Below are 20,677 nucleotides of genomic sequence, written 5' to 3' on the forward strand. Positions count from 1 at the left end.
GGTCGTGCCCTGCTTCCTTCCAGAGCTCTGGGGCAAAGCACTGGCTGTTCTGAATAGAGGGACAGAGGGTACTCAGAAGAGAGACTGACCCTCTGTCCTCTGCCAGGCTCATCAAGACCAGCCCAGAACTGGCTGAGTCCTGCATATGGTTCCCCGAGTCCTATGTGATTTATCCAACCAACCTCAAGACCCCAGTTGCTCCAGCTCAGAATGGAATCCACCCGCCAATCCATAGCTCAAGGACAGATGAGAGAGAATTTTTCCTGGCTTCTTATAATAGAAAGAAAGAAGATGGAGAGGGCAACGTTTGGATTGCAAAGTCATCAGCTGGAGCCAAAGGTGAGTCTGCACTGCTGCCCCTTCTCCCTTCCCCGTAGGTTCCCATTGTGTTTTGTTAGAGTCAAACGATGTCTTTAGACGAGTGGCTATTCTAATCTGAATCCTCCAGGGTAGAGACCTCGTTTCATTACATAGTTTAAAATATCTGTGTGCTGGTGACTTAGAAACGTGTATCTCCAGATCAACTAAAATAGAATAAAATAAAATAAAATAAAAAAGTGAAATAAAGTAAAATAAAATAAAAAAATAGAAGTATCTCTATTTATTCTAAAAAAATAGAATAAACTCGAGCTGAGGTCTTTCCCTTTAAGCTCCACATGCAACAGCAGGCATTTTCAACTTCACGTGTCTGATATAGAACTCTTTTTTTTTTTTTAATTAATTAATTAATTAATTTTTTCTGGCTGTGTTGGGTCTTCGTTTCTGTGCGAGGGCCCTCTCCAGTTGCGGCAAGCGAGGGCCACCCTTCATCGCGGTGCGCGGGCCTCTCACTATCGCGGCCTCTGTTGTTGCGGAGCACAGGCTCCAGACGCGCAGGCTCAGTAGTTGTGGCTCACGGGCCTAGTTGCTCTGCAGCATGTGGGATCTTCCCAGACCAGGGCTCGAACCCGTGTCCCCTGCATCAGCAGGCAGATTCTCAACCACTGCGCCACCAGGGAAGCCCTAGAACTCTTTATTTCCTTCCCAGCTTCACCCACTCCAGCCTGCTCCTCTTTCCACCTTCCCGTGGAGTATATGATTCCACTTTTCACCCAGCCTCTGAATCCCCAAACCTAGGAGTCGTCTTTGGCTGCTCTTTGCTTTACAATCTATACCTAATGCATCAGTAGGTCTTGCTAACTGTACCTTCAAAATAAAGTCTGCAGTGGACTTTTTCTTGCCGTTTCCACTGCTCTCACTTAAATCAAAGCTCCTTTTCTCTCTGTTCTGTGTAAGTGCAGCACCTGCTCACAGCAGCTCTCCTGCTCTTGGACAGAGTGATGTTTTAAAAACAGAAAAGTGATCATGTTACTCCCCGCTCAAGACTCACCAGCTGGCTTCCCAAGGCAACTAGAATAAACTCGAGTCCTGGTGGGAAGTCTCCGTCACTTGATATTTGCCTGTATCTCTGATCTCATCTCTTATTCTTGGCCTTGCTCCCTGTACTGTAGCCATAACACCTGCCTAGCATCCCTGAAATACTCTAAATTCATCTCTGTACCTGGAATGAGCTTTCATGGACTATTTTTCATTTCTCAGCTCAGATGTTGCCTTGTCAGAGAGGCTTTTCTTTTTTTTTTAGAGAGGCTTTTCTGATCTAAAATAACCTCTGTGCCCATTGCTTTCTATCCTTTTCCCTGCTTTATTTTCCATCCTTGCACTAACCTCTTCCCAGCACTCTATTACATATTAGTTTATCTGTTCACCTCCCCCATAATCCTGCACACTCCATATAAACACAGACTTTCTGTCTTGTTCATCTCTGTACCCTCCCCATAGGCACTTAATAAATGTGTGTTGAGTGAATGCGGGGAAGGCATAAGGTACGTCATACTAACTCAGGCTTAAAATGTAGGCAGCTGCCAATGTAATGATCACATGGACACAGTCCCTCTCTATAACTACCATCATATGCTCTCTTAAAAACCACTCCATTTTGAACTTACTTCTTCTTTTATTGCCTTGGAAGACCATCTGGCCATTGGTACTCATTTCTGTCCCTGGTCCAGTGGACCTCACCTTCTTTTCCACCAACCATGAGACTGGAGGGCATCACCTGGAATCTCCTGAAAGTGGGAGAGTTGGACTCTTGCCACAAGCCAGGTACCTCACCTACTTCTCCCTCCCCTCCTGGGACTTCTTCTCCAGGAGAGTCCCCTAGCTTTGTTCTAATAGTAAGTGGGGGAATTGAAAGAGGAAATAGTCATCCACAGTATTCCAGATTCCTCCTTTGGATCGGGGCTGGAATCAGGATGGCCGTTATGAGGCTATCATGTGTCCTTGTGTCATGGACTTGACTGGCGCGAGAAGCATGAGTGAGGCAGGGCCCTGGGTAGAAGGATCTGTGAAGTTGTGGCGGTGATCCCACCTAGGTGGTCCCTGGACCCTCACCAACACAAGATATGGAGTAATGCTCAGCAGCAGAGGAAGGTAAAGAGAGAATAAAATGCCAAACAAAGAAGACATTTTGCTTTAGGAGTTGAGGAGATAAGTGGTGTGGATTTGTTTTGTTTGGGAATTACAAAATGAAACCAATAGGCTGCATGAATGACTTTTATTCTTGTTAAACAAATACTTAGTGCCTACTACATGCTGGGTGTAGTTGGCTTAACTTCACACTATATCCAGATCAAGCCACTGTTCACCACCTCCTCCACCCCCCGTCTGGGATCTGAGTCACCTTCACCTGTCACCTGGAGCATTGCTCCCTGTTCTCCTGTTCTTGGCCATTCTCCAGAGTCTACACAAAATACAGCAGACAGAGATCCTGTTAGAGCACAATCAGACCATGTCACATCTGTACTCAGCACTGTCTCTGGGGCCAGGACAGCACCTGGCATGCAGCAGAGGTTCAATATATGTATTGAGTGAATGGATGAATGGATGGATGAATGAATAAGAGAAGTAATGAACGTTTGGAGGGAGATAAAGAGATAAATGAGACGGACATGGTTCTCTTGCCCTCAGGGACCCATAGTCTAGTCAGAAAGAAGGCTAATGATGCGTTTATTTCCAGATAGCTAAATATTGAGATGGGAACAAAGAACCAAAAAAACCATTGTGACTGTGACCTTGAAGCTCCTAGAAGAACCCCAACTTCATAACTTAGTGAGGATATAAACAAATATCCTCCAGGTTTAGTTAGTGAGGATAGAAACAAACGATGTAAGAAACACAGTTAACAAACACATGGAAACATGCTACACTGGTATACAAAACTTACAAAATAAATGTGGATTTTACGTATCATTTTACATCTACAAAATAAGAAAACAAAACCCTTCAGTGGTTGTGTTGCTGAGTTTGTTGTGAACTGCTCCCTCCCAGTGGTGATACACAGCCCTTTGAAGCAGCAATAGGATCACACAGAGCAAGAGTCAGAAAGAGTTCCTTTGCTTTCGGCTCACTCATCTCATTCCTGAAAATTTACTCCAGGGAGACAGTTAAAAAGTAACAAGGGTGATCTACAGCAAAGACATTTACCATTGTGTTACCTGTAATAGCAAAATTGTATTTAGGAACAACCCCATTGTCCAGCAGTCAGTAAACGTGTCATTTTTTACATCCACACAATGGGATATTTCTTTGGCCACTAACATTGGGAAGTTAATGCAGATACAGTGAAAATACTGACTGTATAAAGTGAAAAAAGAATGAGGTGAGTTTGCTGTGATTGAACCTGTCTTTGCCATATTACATAAAAGAAGGTCATATGAAAAAATGAAAAGAATTATGTTAGGAAATAAGATGATGGGTAGTTTCAGGGCATTAGTAGGAAAATGGTGTTTTAGGATGATTATTCTAAAAAGAGTATGCAAGGTGCTGTGGAGGAGGAGAGACTAAAGTCTGTACTGAAGAACTGGCAAGTGCGAATAAAGAGGAACCAGGAAATCTGAGTGCGGTTCTTAAGGGAAATGAAGCAGAATGAATTATGTTCATCCAAAAAGAGAGGAAAGGATGTTTCCCAAGTTGATTTGCTGTTTCTTGTTTAAGAGGCTAACCAGGTGGTGGAGGGAGTGATAGAAATGGGGTAGTTGAAAAGGGGGTTGGCTTTTAGGAAAGATGAATCATTAAATTAATTTGCTGTACGGCAGAAATTAACACAACATTGTAAATCAACTATACTTCAAATAAAAATATATTGGAAAAAAAATAATTTTTACTGAAAGCATGAGACCCAAGTAGAGATGGGCTGTAAATCTAAAGTGTAGGGGGGGTGACTTCCCTGGTGGTCCAGTGGCTAAGACTCCACGCTCCCAATGCAGGGGGCTCCGGTTTGATCCCTGTTCAGGGAACTAGATCCTGCATGCTGCAACTAAGAGTCCGCATTACGCAACCAAAGATCCTGCATGCTGCAACTAAAAGATCCTGCGCGCCTCAATGAAGATCCCGCATGCCGCAACTAAGACCTGACACAGCCAAATAAATAAATAAATATTTAAAAAAAAAAAAAAGTATAGGTGGGAGTTCCTAGAACTAAAAAGTGAGTCCAACAAGGTCACAGGATATGAGATCAACACACAAAAATCAATTGCATTTCTACCTCTGTCACCTATTTATGCCTTGCTCTCTGCAATCTGGCCACATCCCATCTTGTATGCTCCAACCATATTTTCTTTATGCAATTTCCTTACGGACTATTTCTTATTGAAAATTAATATCTCTAATGCTAGTAGATGGAAAAATAATGAGAAGAAAGTAAGGAGACAGGTACTTTTTTAAAATAAATTTATTTATTTTATTTATTATTTTTGGCTGCGTTGGGTCTTCATTGCTGCGTGCGGGCTTTCTCTAGTTGCAGCGAGTGGGGGCTACTCTTCGTTGCGGTGCGCGGGTTTCTCATTGTAGTTCCTTCTCCCGTTGCAGAGCACGGGCTCTAGGCGTGTGGGCTCAGCAATTGTGGCTCGCGGGCTCTAGAGTGCAGGCTCAGTAGTTGTGGTGCACGGGCTTAGTTGCTCCGCGGCATGTGGGATCTTCCCAGACCAGGGCTCGAACCCCTGTCCCCTGCATTGGCAGGCAGATTCTCAACCACTGCGTCACCAGGGAAGCCCTATAACTTTTTTTTTAATTGGAGTATAATTGCTTTACAGTGTTGTATTAGTTTCTGCTGTACAATGAAGTAAATCAGCTATATGTATACATATATCCCCTCCTTCTTGGACCTCCCTCCTCCCCCCTACCCCATTCTACCCATCTAGGTCATCACAGAGCACCGAGCTGAGCTCCCTGTGCTATACAGCAGGTTGCCACTATCTATTTTACGCATGGTAGTGTGTATACATCAACCCTAATCTCCCAATTCATTCCACCGTCCCCTTCCCCTCTGGGTCCACATGTCCATTCTCTACGTGTGCGTTTCTATTCCTGCCCTGCAAATAGGTTCATCTGTACCATTTTTCTAGATTCCACATATATGTGTTAATATACAATATTTGTTTTTCTCTTTCTGACTTCACTCTGTATGACAGACTCTAGGTCCATCCACATCTCTACAAATGACCCAATTTCATTTCCTTTTAAAAAGTATTATCATTAAAGAAAACCTAACATTAAAGAGAAATGGAAAGGTTACCCGTAGTCTTACCCAGTTCCCAACATAATTATTTTTATTTTTTCATATGAGTTTCTTTTATGTATGGGCAAAGACAGATTCAATCATGGTGAACTCATCTCCTGTCTTTTTCATTTCATACTAACAATGAACATGTGGAAACCAAGGTTAAAAATACAATACCAGTTACAGTCACCCCAAAGAAAATGAGATGCTTAGGTATAAACTTGCCAAAACACGTACAGGGCCTATCTGCTCAAAATTACAAAACAACTATTAAAGAGGTCAAAGAGGACCTAAATAAACAGGTAGACATATCACGTTCATGGATTGCAAGATTCAACATAGTAAAGATGTCACTTCACCCCAGATTGCTCTATAGGTTTGAGGTGATTGGTGTCAAGACCTCAGCAAGGTTCTTGTGTAAACATAAAGCTTCTACCAAAATTCATATGGAAAGGCACAGGCCCTAGAATAGCTTACACAATATTGAAGAAGAAAAGTGGGAGGAAACACTGTCCCTGATCCCAAACTGTATTGTAGAGCTACAATAATCAGCACACTGTGGTATTGATGGAGGGGACAGAAATATGAATCAGTGGGACAGAGATGTACCCACACATTAATGACCATCTGATTTTTGACAGAGGTGCAAAAGCAATTCAATAGAGGAAGGATAGACTTTTCAACAAATGGTGCTGGAGCAGGTGGATAGCCATAGACCAAAAAACTGAACCTCAACATAAACCACACCCCTTATACAAAACCGAACTCAAAATGGATTGTGGGCTTAAATGTAAAATATAAAGTTATAATTTTTCAGAAAAAAATAAGAGATAAAGCTAGGCAAAGAATTCTTAGACTTGATACCGAAAGTATAATCCATAATAGTAAAAATTGATCAGTTGAACCTCATCAAAATGAAAAACTTTTGTTCTGTAAAGGACCCAGCCACAAGGATGAAAAGACAAGCTACAGACTGGGAGAAAATATTTCCAAACCTTATATCTGACAAAGGACTCATATGTAGAATATACAAACAATATTCAAAACTCAACAGTTAAAAAAGGGGGTGGGGGAATCCAATTAGAAAACAGGCAAAAGACATGAAAACACATTCCATTGAAAAGGTTCTACAGATGAGAAATAAGCAAATGAAAAGATTTTCAATATTATTAACCATTAGGGAAATGCAGATTAAAACCACAGTGAGCTATCACTGCACTCCCATTAAAATGGCTAAAATAGGAAATGGTAACAACAGCAGATGCTGGCAAGGGTCAGGAGAAACTAGATCACCCTTCCAGTGCTAGTGGGGATTTAAATTGGTAGAGCCACTCTGGAAAACAGTTTGGCAAGTTCTTATACAACTAAACCTGAAATTATATGACCCAGCAACTCCACACGTGTGGGCATTTGTCCAGAGAAATGAAAACTTATATTCCCAAAAAACTTGTACATGATTGTTCACAGCAGCTTTATTTGTAATAGCCCAAACTGGGAACAACTCAACTGTCCTTCAACAGGTGAATGATGAAACAAACTGGGATGAATTGATCCCGTAGAATACTACCCAGTAATAAAAGAGAATGAACCATTAATAAATACAACACCTTGGATGAATTTCCAGGGGAGTATCAGTGAAGAAAACAACTTCCAAGGATCACATATAATTCTATTTATGTAACATTTTTGAAATGACAAAATTATAGAAATGGAAAACGGATTAGCGGCTACCAGGGGTCAGGGAGTGGGGTGTGGGGAGGTACTTGTGGCTTTGAAAGGGCAATATGAGGATTCTGTGCAATAATGGAACTGTTCAGAATTGGAGAAGATATTTGCAAATCATATGTTATAAGGTACCTGTATCCAGAATGTATAAAGACCTCTTATAACTCAGTAATAAAGACAAATAACCCATTAAGAAATGAGCAAAGAATCTAAATAGACATTTCTCAAAACAAACAAATGACATAAATAGCCAATAAGCATGTGAAATCATGCTCAACATTACAAGTCATTAGAGAAATGCAAATCAAAACCATAATAACATACCACCTCCCCCACAGCCACTAGGATGTCTATAGTTAAGACAGAATACAACATGTGTTGGCAAGGATGTGAAGAAATGGAGCTCTTGCCCTTTGCTTATGGGAATGTAAAATGGTACAGCCATTACCAAACTATTTTGGAAAACAGTTTGGTAGTTCCTTAAAAAGTTAAACAGTTACCATATGACCAACAATTCCACTCCTAGGTATATTTCCAAAAGAGTTGAAAACATACATCCACACGAAAACTGCAATGCACATCTTCATAGCAGCATTATTCATGAGCCAAAGATATGTGTATATGTATAACTGAATAACTTTGCTGTACACCTGAAACTAACACAACATTGTAGGTCAACTATACGCTAATATAAAATTTTTAAAAAAGAGCCAAACAAGAGTGGAAACAACCCAAATGTCCATCAATTGATTGAACAAAATGTGGTATATCCATACAATGGAATATTTAGTCATAGGAAGGTGGAATGGCATATTGACACATGCTATAACATGGGTGAAGCTTAAAAACGCTATGTTAATGAAAGAAGCCGGACCAGAAAGGGCCACATATTGTGTGTTTCCACTTATATGAAGCATCTAGAATAGGCAAACCCATAGAGACAGAAAGTAGGTTAGTAGTCCTCAGGAGCTAGTGTGAGGAAGGAATGGGGAGTAACTGCTTGGTGGGTATGCTTTGGGGGGAGGTGAAGAAAATGTCCTAAAATTAGATTGTAGTGATGGCTGCAAACCTCTTGAATATACCAAACACCATTGAATTTTACACTTTAAAAGGGTGAATTTTGTAGGATATAAAAAATATCTCAAAGCTGTTTAAAAAGATATTGCATCATTTATCTAATATTGATGGACACTTTATATTAGAGTATAGTTGATTTACAATGTTGTGTTAGTTTCAGGTGTACAGCAAAGTGAATCAGTTATACATATACATATATCCACACTTTTAAAAAAATTTTTATTGGAGTATAGTTGGTTTAAAATGCTGTGTTAAGGACTTCCTTGGTGGTCCAGTGGTTAAGACTCCGAGCTCCCAAGGCAGGGGGCCCGGGTTCGATCCCTGGTCAGGGAACTAAGCCCATGTGCCGCAACGAAGACCCAGCACAGTCAAAATAAATTGTAAAAAAAATAAATAAATAAAATGTGTTAGTTTCTGCTGTACAGCAAAATGAATCAGTTATGCATATACATATATCCACTCTTTTTTAGATTATTTTCCCATATAGGCCATTACAGAGTACTGAGTAGAGTTCCCTGTGCTATATAGTAGGTCCTTATTAGTTATCTATTTTATATATAGCAGTGTGTATATGTCAATCCCAATCTCCCAATTTATCCCTCCCCCTGCCCTTTCACCCCTGGTAACCATAAGATTGTTTTATACATCTGTGACTCTGTTTCTGTTTTGTAAATAAGTTCATTTGTACCATTTTTTTAGATTCCACATACAAGCGATATCATATGATATTTCTCTTTCTCTGACTTACTTCACTCAGTATGACAATCTCTAGGTTGATGGACACTTTGAATGTAACCAGTTTTTTCTAATACAACGCTGCAGGAATGTTCTTGTACATTTGTCTTTATGCCCTAACCTCCTGATGTTTCTACTAGATATAGTGTTTCCAGTCGGTTTATTGGTCATAAGCAGCATACAGCCTTTACTACGGTAGCCAGTGACCAAAAGTAGAGCGGCCTTTATTTATGGTGCTTAGACCCTTCGAATATCCATAAGAATGAAATTTCATGGAGCCTGCCACGACAGTGTTTACAATCCTACATGGAGAGAGGGTTGGATAACCCTGGTGCTTTTGTGGGGAGAGGGGAGAGTGAGAGAGATGGAAGGAGGGAAAGGATGGAGAACGAAAAGCGAGTCGGCCAGTAACAGCCTCCTGTCGGTTTCTACCCGCTGTCAGAATTTCCTTTCTGGCTTTGCACAGAGCTTTTCCTCTTGGGACGAACTGGACTGATTACGGTTTGCTTTTGCCCTGTTAGGTGAAGGCATCCTCATCTCCTCGGACGCTGCGGAGCTGCTGGATTTCATAGACAACCAGGGCCAGGTGCACGTGATCCAGAAATACCTTGAGCGCCCGCTGCTTCTGGAACCAGGTCATCGCAAGTTTGACATCCGGTAATGCTTCCGTGTCTGCAGTTTTTGTTTTACAAATCTGGAAAAACTGCAGTGGTGTGTGATGAGGAGGGTGACGTGGACTCTAGAGAAGTACTGGACTTCGTTTAATGTTCCCCGAGTTGAGTGCGGCTGAACAGAACCGAGCTTCTGTTTTTCTTTCACTCTTTGTCTTGTCTTTCTAGAAAGTGTTATTGAGATGATGAATTTTCTTTTCTTTTCTTTTTTTTTTAAATATTCTCTTTAATGAAGATGACTTGTGGATCCAAAGAAAGGATATCAGTGTGTGGGGCTTGCTTTACGAAAGAAGCAGAGAGACATACATAGAACACAATACAGTCACAGCAGCTCATGGGATCCTGCCAAAGAGCCTGTCCTCACTTGATTATCAGTGTCCCGCTTTTTCAGGTTTTCATGAACACACCTCGGGGGTTTGGACTTTACCTTTCCGAGCAGAGGACCTGCAAGGAGAAGGCGGTTGCATGGTGCTTTCAAAAGCTGAAGGCCCTGCCCCAGCTTGCCCTGAGCCTTACTGTCATCTCCCCATCCAGGACTCTTTGTCACTTAGGTGCCTTCACATTGACTTGCTGCTTCTCGAACACCAGTGCTGTCAGACCAGCTTCAGCAGAAAGTCTTCTTAAGATTACTAAAAGAGCAAACATGGCAACTGGAGGTTTCATAGATTAACCGTAAAAACCAAGCCACTCAGATCTCTTCGAAATGCTGTATCTTTTGAATGGATCAAAGTCTCCTTGTCAGTTATGGTGAAATGTTTTCTTTGCCTCGTTATGGTGATAAGCCACTATCTTGGCTCGCTGTCATGGCTTGCCTTGTATATTTTTTTTTTAATTAATTTTTTTTGGAGTATAGTTGCTTTACAATGTTGTTACGGCTTGCCTCGTATCGTTTTAGAACATACCTCCTTCCTCTGTTACCTCCCAGAAAGATCAAGGTGTGGGGATGATATATATAATATGCAGAAACTTTGGGTAACTTGAATATTTTATTGACTTGCAGAAGCTGGGTCTTGGTGGATCATCAGTATAATATCTACCTCTATAGAGAGGGTGTACTTCGGACTGCTTCAGAACCGTATCATGTGGATAATTTCCAAGATAAAACTTGCCATTTGACTAATCACTGCATTCAAAAGGAGTACTCAAAGAACTATGGGAAGTACGAAGAAGGGAACGAAATGTTCTTTGAGGAGTTCAATCGGTACCTAACAAGTGCTTTGAACATCACCCTGGAAAGTAGTATCTTACTACAAATCAAACATATAATAAGGTAACTTATTCATATCTCTTTTGGTTAAATGTGTCTTAAAGGAGCTTTGGGAGTTTGTGCCTTTCAAGGAATTATTCCATTTACATTGTCTAAGAACAAAAATTATTTGTTATATCCCTTTATTATCCTTTTAATATCTATAGGATCTGTAATGCTGTCACTTTTTTTAATCCTTCTGTTGGTAATTACCTCATGTTGGTAATTTATATCTTCTGTCTTTCACTTGGACAGATTGGTTAGAGGCTTATCAATTTTATTCATCTCTTCTAAAAGTCAGCTTTTGGCTTTATAGATTTTCTTTGTTTGTTTTCAGTTTCTTTGATTTATGTTCTTAATTATTTTCATCCTTCTGCTTTTGGGAGGTTTGATTTGCTTTTCTTTTTCTAGTTTCCTTAAAGTGCAAGGTTAGATCATTGATTGGAGAGATTTAGTTTTTTAAAAAATATAAGCATTTAAGGCCATCAGTTTTCTTATAAGTACTCATTAGCTGCATCCCACAGATTTTGCTATGTCATGTTTTTGTTTTCATTTTATTTTTAAAAATTTTTGGCTGCGTTGGGTCTTTGTTGCTGCACATGGGCTTTCTTTAGTTGTGGCGAGCAGGGGCTATGCTTCGTTGTGGTGCGCGGGCTTCTCATTGCGGTGGCTTCTCTTGTGGAGCACGGGCTCTAGGTGCGTGGGCTTCAGTAGTTGTGGCTCTCGGGCTCTGGAGCGCAGGCTCAGTAGTTGTGGCTCACGGACTTAGTTGCTCTGCAGCATGTGGGATCTTCCTGGACCAGGGCTCGAACCCGTGTCCCCTGCATTGGCAGGCGGATTCTTAACCACCGCGCCACCAGGGAAGTCCCTCCTTTTAGTTTTATTAGGTTTTTGCTTTGTACATTTTGAAGACCTGTTGTCAGGTGCATATACATTTAGAATTGTTATCTCGTTGAGGGGAATTGACCTCTTTATCATTATGTAGTTTCTTTCTTTATCTCTGGTAATATTTCTTATTTTGAAGTATATTTTGTCTGATATTAATATAGCCACTCCAGCTTTCTTTTGATTAATGGTATGTCTCTTTCCATCCCTTAACCCTTCTTCTCTATTCTATTCTATATTTAAAATGGGCTTTTGGTAGACATCGTATCATTGGATTTTGTTTTCTTTTGCTTTTAATCCGATATATCATCTCTGTTTTTTTTTTTTTAATTTTTGTATTTTATTTTATTTATTTTTTTATACAGCAGGTTCTTATTAGTCATCAGTTTTATACACATCAGTGTATACATGTCAATCCCAATTGCCCAATTCATCATCATCTCTGTTTTTTAATTGTTGTGTTTATACCATTTAAATTTAAAGTAATTACTGACTTGATGGGATTTACGTCTACCATTTTATTATTCGCTGTCTGTTTGTCCCTTCTTTTTTGTTTGTTTGTTTGTTTTTCATTTCCCTGTTTCCTGCCTTCTTTTGAATTATTTGAACTTTTTTAGAGTTCCATTTTAGTTTTTCCATTGAATATTTGGCTATATCTCTTTGTATTTTTGTTTGTTTGTTTGTTTTAGTGGTTACTCCAGGGTTTATTATATACATGCTTAATATATGATAGATTGTCAGGTTGGATTAAAAAAAAAAAAAAGACCAAACCGTATGCTCTCTACGAGAAACCCACTTTAAATATAAAGGGAGAGAAATATTCTTTTACATTTACCCAGATATTTGCAATTTCCTTTGCTCTTCCTTCGGTCCTAAAGTTCCAAGTTTCATTTCCCTTCAGACTTCAGCATTTCTTTTAGAGCAGTTCTGCTGGTGATAAGTCCTCTTAATTTTCCATCATCCGAGAATGTCTTTATTTTACCTTATTCCTGAAGGATTTTTTTCACTGGAGTTATACAAATATAATGTCAAGCAAAAAATTACAAATTGGTCCTGTTCATATAAATTGAAAAACAAGCAAAACTAAGTAATACATTATTTGGAGGAATGTACATATGTGATAAAAATCTAGAGAGAAACAAAGTAATGATAAACACAAAATTCAAAATAGTGGTTAACTCTGGAGGGGAAGCAGGAGGGACCCAAGGAGGGGGTTTAAAGGTATTGAATTGTAAGTATATGGGTAGTCATTAGTGCTACATATATTTTAAAATCACAAGTCATTATTTTTATTATTTGTATAGTTAATATCCTGTTAGATTTCTCCATACATTTTAACCCTTTATGTTGCTTCTCTTTTTTTCTTGCATTTCCTTGCTTTTGTCTAGAATCATTTTCCTTATTCTTACAAAACTAATTTTTAGTGCTTTTAAAGTAAGGTCTGCTGGTGATGATTTATCTCAGTTTTTATTTATTTGATAATATATTTATCATTTTTTAAAGACATTTGCTCTGAAAACAAAGATCAGCAATTAACTTACTTAGCACTTTGAAGGTGTCATACCATTATCTTGTGGCTTCCATCGTTTGTTAGGTCAGCTGAAATCTTAGTATTGCTCTTAATGTATCTTTTCTTTGTTTTTAAGATTCTTTCTTGTTGATTTTATAAATTCTACTATAAGATGGGTATAGTTTTTCTGGTACTTATTCCTGCACAGTTTTCATGGTGCTTTTTGAATCTGTGGCTTGATATCTTTGATCAGTTTTGGAATATTCATGCCATTATCTTTTCAGTTATGGCTTTTGTCCTGGTCCTTCTTTCCTTATGAGTCTCTAATTACATGGATATTAATCCTTTTCACTGTCTCACGTTTCTCCTATGGATTTTGTATGCCATTTTAATCTCTTTTTTCAGCTATTAAAACCTGTTTTTAATAGCTTTTAAAAAGTTAAAAGCTGTTAAACACATCTGAGTTCTTGATTTTAGTTATTGTGCATTTTCATTCTAGAATTTCCATTTGACTCTTTTTTTTTTAGATTACAGTTCTCTGTGAAATTCTCCTACTTATGGTTTATATTTTCTTGAACATATTAATGGCAATTCTTTAATGTCCTTGTCTGATAACTCCAAATCCTGGATTACCTATAGCAGAGGTCAGCAAACTATACCCTGCAGGCCAAATGTGGCCCACAGCCTGTTTTTGTTTAGCTCATGAACTAAAAATGGTTTTTACATTTTTTAACAGTTGTGAAAAAAATAGAAGAATTTGCAACAGAGACTGTATATAGCCTGCAAAACCTAAAATAATTCTATCTGGCCATTTGTAGAAAAATTCTGCCAACCCCTGACTTACAAGTCTGTTTCTGTTGTCTGTTTTTCCCTCTTGGTCCTGTTTCTTAATATGCCTGGAAATAATTTTGTAATGTTATTATTCATTTATTACAGCATATTAAATCTAGTAAATATTATTAAATTAAATTAAATTTTATTTTTTTAATTGAAGCATAGTTGATTTACAATGTTGTGTTAGTTTCAGGTATATAGCAATAGTAAAGATTTTTTTTTTTGAGGTATCACATGCAAACAGTAAAGTTCACAAATCTTAAATGCATAGCATAATGAGTTTTTAATTATGCATACATTCACCTAATCATAATGTAAATCAGTATATAAAACATTTACAGCATCCCAAAAGACACCCTTGAGCTCCCTCAAATATATACTCCCTGACAAAGATAGCCACTCTTCTGACTTTTAATGCCATAGATTCCTTTTGCTTGTTCTTAAACTTTATGTAAATGGAACTATACTATATTTCTTGTTTTGTGTTCAGCTTTTTTCAATATCGTTTCTATGTCATATTCCATTGTGTGAATGTTCCGCGGTTTATCCCTTCTGGAGTTGATGGACCTCTGGGTTTTCCTCTTATATTTTAGACTTGTAATCTATCTGAATTGTTATATGTCAAGTGTCATGTTTTTCCACAAGTATATCCTATTGACCCCAGGTCACTAGTACATATGACTGTCCTTTCCCCACTGCGTTTTGGTGTGCCTTTGTTATAAATCAGGTGTCCGTTTATGTGAGAGTCTCTTCCTGGGATCTCTATTCTGTTCCGTGGTCTGTTTATCTGCCCTGTCGTTACCACCCTGTCATGATGACTGAGCCTTTTTCCTTAATGTATTCTTACACAGAGTCTAGCAGAATAATTACGGGGCTCAGAGTTCCATTTCTTCAGGGATTATATGTGGTTAGAATTCTGACACCAGATAAGTCAAGTATACTGAAGAAAGAATTCATATTTTAGGCAAAAGATTTATTTGATATTTGCTATACCCCCTCCTCCTCATTGTTCTGTGCACTTCAGAGAGTGTTGCTACTTTGGTGCTATTAACGCACCTCACGGCTCTCATGTTCTTTTTTTCCCCAGCTAGCTTCCCCCAAACTTCCCACTCCAGCTGAAAAAAAAAGATGTACTATATAAAGTCCCTGATGATGAAAAAAAATTCTTTAAAGTGAATTATTAACTTGAACTCCCAGCAGATAAAAAAATATTTTGTATTGATTTGGTTCTGGCTTTCAGTTTTTCCTATAAGTGTTGGAGTGTAATGTTTCTTTCAATTTTTATCCTTCAGTATTGTTGGTTTTTTTTTTTTTTTATCATGAGCACCTATTAAATTAAAATTTTTTTCTTAGTTATATTTTAAAGGGCATTTTAATAAAAACAAAAGGGTATTCTCTCGTAGAATAGAGATGAAATATAGAAAAAACATGTGATATGTGGCTTGCAGGTTAGAGATGAATGGGAGAAGAAATTTTTATTCCAATTGGTTCTTAAGTGACTAACTGTCCAAAGTGATTTTTAAAGGTTTAAACGCATCTATAGAAAATTTTTCCTCTTCGAGAAAAAAAGAAGGAAACTGATGCTTGGGGTGGAGGGAGGTTGAGGGGAGCAAGACCCTGGTGCCAAGTTCACAGAAGCCTCAGTTCTTCTTTTAAAGTCGTAAGCCAAAAGCTACTTATAGGGCTTCCCTGGTGGCACAGTGGTTGAGAATCTGCCTGCTGATGCAGGGGACACGGGTTCGAGCCCTGGTCTGGGAAGATCCCACATGCCGCGGAGCAACTAGGCCCGTGAGCCACAACTACTGAGCCTGCGCGTCTGGAGCCTGTGCTCCGCAACAAGAGAGGCCGCGATAGTGAGAGGCCCGCGCACCGCAATGAGGAGTGGCCCCCACTTGCCGCAACTAGAGAAAGCCCTTGCGCAGAAACGAAGACCCAACACAGCCAAAAATTAATTAATTAATTAAAAAAAAAAAAAAAAGCTACTTATAAGGACACATCTTTTTTTTTTTTCTTTTTGGCCACACGGCACGTGGGATCTTAGTTCCCCGACCAGGGATCAAACCCGCGCCCTCTGCATTGGAAGTGCGGAGTCTTAACCACTGGACCGCCAGCGAACTCCCCTTCTATTTCTTCTTCTTCTTCTTCTTCTTTTTTTTTAAGGACACATCTTTTTCCTTCTAAATATACAGCTGTGTAGAAGGACAGCTATCTCTGGTAATCTTAGAGTCATCATAACATATATTGCATTTACTAAGGTAAATATTTTGCCCCAACATCTAGTTGAGGGAAAAATCCGTGAAGAGCTTCATAAAACAGAAATGGCGTAGGTTTTTTCTGGGATGGTTGTACTAGATAACAGTTCTTTATTATTCATAAACAATAAATTCATGATTATCATAATTAATGATAAATTCATAAAATATGCTTACATTTATTAGATGCTTCCTAGCTACCAGAAGTCATGCCAAGTTCCTTATGTAATTATGTCATTGAACCATCTCAGCACTGGGAGTAAGTATTATTTTTACCCCAACTTTACAGACAGTGAAGTCAACACTTGGCTTAAAGAGGTTAAAAAATTTGTCCGAGCTTCTGGCTTCAGCAGCCTGACCTCAGGCATCATGTACTTTTTCATTATGTCTCTGAGATTCACTTTCAACTTTTCTGTGTCACTAAAATCCTCCAATTTTTGCAAACAGTCGTTGATCATAATAATAATCCTATTCTGCATTTCGATATCTTGTTTCTTATATAAAGCTTTAAAAGCAACTATTTGGTACTTGAACTGGAGCTAGTGAAAGAAATGAATGAAGTCAGCATTCTTTTTGCAAATTCTGCTCATCACTAAATGGTGGTCTATTTTTTTAATATAGCAAAAATACGTAGACATGTTTTGCTTATTATAAACAAATGGGGCAGCAGTCCCCCTGTTGGAGGAGTCCACATTTGTAGGGACCACGGTGACTCAGTACTTGCTGGGAAAGCAGCCACTACTTGTAAGACCAAGAGTGATGGCAGAGTTTTCTAACAAATAAGTCACATCATCTTGAATAATCTATTGGTAATACATTTAAAAAAGAGAATTAAGCCAAAGCCTAATTTTCATCAGCACATTCGACGTAAAATCATCCAAGCACCTCCCCCACTGGTCCTTCTCCCTGGACCACCCCATCCTCAGTGAGCTCCCCCTCTGCCCTGCAGGAGCTGCCTCATGAGCGTGGAGCCCGCCATCAGCACCCGACACCTCCCTTACCAGAGCTTCCAGCTCTTCGGCTTCGACTTCATGGTGGATGAGGAGCTGAAGGTCTGGCTCATTGAGGTCAACGGCGCCCCTGCTTGTGCTCAGTAAGCCTGAACACCACTGGGTTTTTGTCTGTTTGTTTGTTTTTTATCTAAAATGAGATTTACTGCATTTCATGCAGTTTGAAGTCCATGCAGCAGAGGAGACTAGCACAATTTTTAATGCATTTAAAAATAAAATAAAATTTAAAATGGGGGGGTGGGAGGCAAATACACAAAGTCCTAGTCTCCTTGAGTCCCTGGGAGAGAAGGGTTTGGGTTAAAACATGTGGGAAGTTAGTTCTGCAGCAGAAGTAGTCTGTCTTGGCAAGGTGGTGAGCTCCCGTTACCTGGGACAGGTAACCACTGACCCTTTGAGTGCCGTCAAGGAGGCTGTACCAGCGACGGGAGGGCTTTGGGAGGACCCCGGCCAGCAGGGGGCTTTGCTGAGTCATTTCTGATCCCTTTTCCTCCCTGTATGTGTTGAGCACTTAGCACCTGTGGGTGGTGGATGCCGTGAGAGTTCTAAACAAAGCTAGTAATACCAACAGAGACCCTCTCCTGTGACAAGGTGATGAGTCAGCCGCGTCCTGTGAGTCAGGGAGAAAGTGACGACCAAGGAGTTCAGAGGCTCCCTGGGCAGCAAGTGGTCTGAGAAGGTACCATGGACATGGTGGAGCTGAGGCTGGGGTGTAAGAGGAGAGTGTCATGTGCGCTAAGGGGGAGGGAGCCCAGAATCCAGTGGGACCTTGCTCTGGGCCAGCCTCTAGGGGGGACGCACTGATGAACAGACCCTGCCCTCGGGGAACTTCTGTTCCTCCTGGGAGGAGTCTGGCTACAGCGTGGCACGAGTGTCGGGGCGTAAGGAAAGGGGAGGGTGAACAGGTGAGTTGGGGCCCCACTGTGGGAGGCCTTACGTGTAAGGGAGTCATTTGGACTTCGTCCTCAAAGGCTGTTGGTTCTTCTGAGGATCCACATTCATTAGTGTCAAGACCCTTTCACGGTTCCCCACGTCCACGTCTTGGAGAAATTGAGGTGATCTTCCGACGGCGTAGGAAAAAGGCCTGCACCTCCAAGGGGCGGTGTTAACACGTAAGCAGTTCTGTCATTTGCCTCCTGCTTCGTGGCTGCGACCTGGCAGGTGGGATTCCGTCTCATTCATCCGTGCCTGCAGCTAACGGATACTTGTCAGATACCCCTAACCCGCCAGGCCCCGGACTGGGCTCTGGGTCACCGTCGTGAGTAGAGAGACCCAGGCCCCGCCCTTAGTGGAGGGAGACTGGCCGAGACAAAGGACGAGGCAAACATAGATTACAAACTGGGACACACCCTTTCGTAGGGTAAAAGATGTTAGAAGGTAACATAATTGAGCAAAAAGTCCCCTTGGGAGGTGATGTTTGGAACCGAGATCTGAAGGAGAAGGGAAAGTTAAGGAGACCGGGGTGGAGGAGAGCAGAAAGTTTCACATCCTCCCTTCACCAAGTCCACAGGGGTGTCCGTCTTCTCCTGTCCGTCCTGTCAGAGGTTTGTCCCTTCCTTGTGCTCTGGACGCGATCCCCTCCCTCCAGGCAAGAGGACGGGATGAGGATGCCTTCCTCATCTGCTTTCTCCCTCTTTGCTGCATCGTTCCCACCAGCATGTGGTACTCAGCAGATTTCCCCAGCGATTGAGAAAAGCGCTCCTCTGATGCCCCGTCCTGCTCCCGTGACCACACCCTCCCCGTTCCCTTCACAGCCACACTTCTGGAGAAGCCACATGTGCACACGCTGTCTCCTTGTCCTCTGTCCCCATCCACGCTCTGGTCCACTCCAGGCTGGCTTCCATCCCAGCCGCTGCACAGAAACTGTTCTTTCCAGGTCCCCAGCCAAGTCCATATCGCACTCCAGGATTTTAAAACCAGCAAATGACGTTGCAACCCGGAGTTCCCGGCCAGTATCTGCACCTGTCTTCCCGGCGTCCTGCAAGGATGTGTGTGGATGTCCAGTAGGCACCACCCCCCCGCCCCGAGTCGCCCATCTCACTGAACGTCCAGCCCCCCTCTTTCCAGGTGCTGAGCCCGAGACCCTGCCCCCGCCTTTCCATTACCCTCAGGTTCTGTCCCGGTCAGTTCTGCTTCCAGCCTCGCCAGCCCTCTGCGCCCCCCGCCGCTGCCCTTGCTCTCCCAAACACCGTCCTCCACCTTCGCTTTTGCAGAGAGCCTGCTGACTGGGTCCCCGCTCGTGCTCTTGCCCCAGTGGAGTCCGTTCTCCCCTGAGCAGCCAGTGATAAACGGAAACCAGGCCCTGCTGTTCTCTAGCCTTCCCCCTGCGCCTGGGACCGAAACCTGCCTCCCCTCCGCCTGCACGGCTACTGCCCCCCGCCTGCCTCTCCAGCCTCACCCAGAGCGTCGTTTCCCTGATGACGCTTACCTGCTGTGGGGCCTTTGGCTTGCTCTTACCCTCCCCCCCGACCCAGTCTTACCAGGGCTGCTCCTACTCTGTCAAAACGGCATCTCCAGGAAGCCTTCCCTGAATAATCCCATCTTTTTTAAAAAATTTATTTTATTGAAGTATAGTTGATTTACAATGTTATGTTAATTTCTGCTGTGCAGCAAAGTGATTCAGTTATACATATATAGACATTCTTTTTCATATGGTTTCATTCTTTTCCATTATGGTTTATCCCAGGATATTGAATATAGTTCCCTGTGCTCTACAGTAGGACCTTGTTGTTTATGCATTCTATATATAATAGTTTGCATCTGCTAACCCCAAACTCCCAATCCATCCCTCCCTCCCCCCCTCCCCTTGGCAACCACAAGTCTTGAACAATCCTATCTTTGATTTTCTCCAGCCAGAGCCTTTGTAGTTTACTTCATTATACTAATTGCCGTCAAATCAACCCACTTGTGTTTTCTTTACAGAATGTATGCACCGTGAGGGCAGTAGCCTTGTTTTTCTTGTTCTCCTTGGAGTCCCAGCACCTAGCACCGTGCCTGGCACATCCTAGTCTGCAAATAGTAGTTGGATGGACATAGTGTGTGTTCCTGGTTAACACTCTTACTCACCTGACTCAGTACTTGCTTAGGTTTTATTTACATAGAGACATCTTTCTATCGTCCTAATACTCCCTAATGACAT

At 41.2% G+C, this 20,677-nt stretch overlaps 1 protein-coding gene across 3 annotated transcripts in view; it reads left to right on the plus strand.

Annotated features, from left to right (window-relative positions):
• The window catches only part of TTL (tubulin tyrosine ligase), a 37,140-nt gene that overhangs the window by 9,677 nt on the left and 6,786 nt on the right, over positions 1-20,677 (plus strand). For 2 of the 3 annotated variants that reach the window (XM_059942777.1, XM_059942778.1), the window contains exons 3-6: positions 107-339; positions 9,655-9,790; positions 10,805-11,074; positions 17,481-17,624. In XM_059942777.1, coding sequence (XP_059798760.1) covers positions 107-339; positions 9,655-9,790; positions 10,805-11,074; positions 17,481-17,624 — 783 coding nt within the window. Of the gene's footprint in view, positions 1-106; positions 340-9,654; positions 9,791-10,804; positions 11,075-16,717; positions 16,791-17,480; positions 17,625-20,677 lie in introns of those variants that run through there. The other variant, XM_059942779.1, reaches the window with a different exon arrangement.

This window comes from Balaenoptera ricei, chromosome 13 (assembly GCF_028023285.1).
Source record: "Balaenoptera ricei isolate mBalRic1 chromosome 13, mBalRic1.hap2, whole genome shotgun sequence".
In the NCBI taxonomy this organism is placed as follows: Eukaryota; Metazoa; Chordata; class Mammalia; order Artiodactyla; family Balaenopteridae; genus Balaenoptera; species Balaenoptera ricei.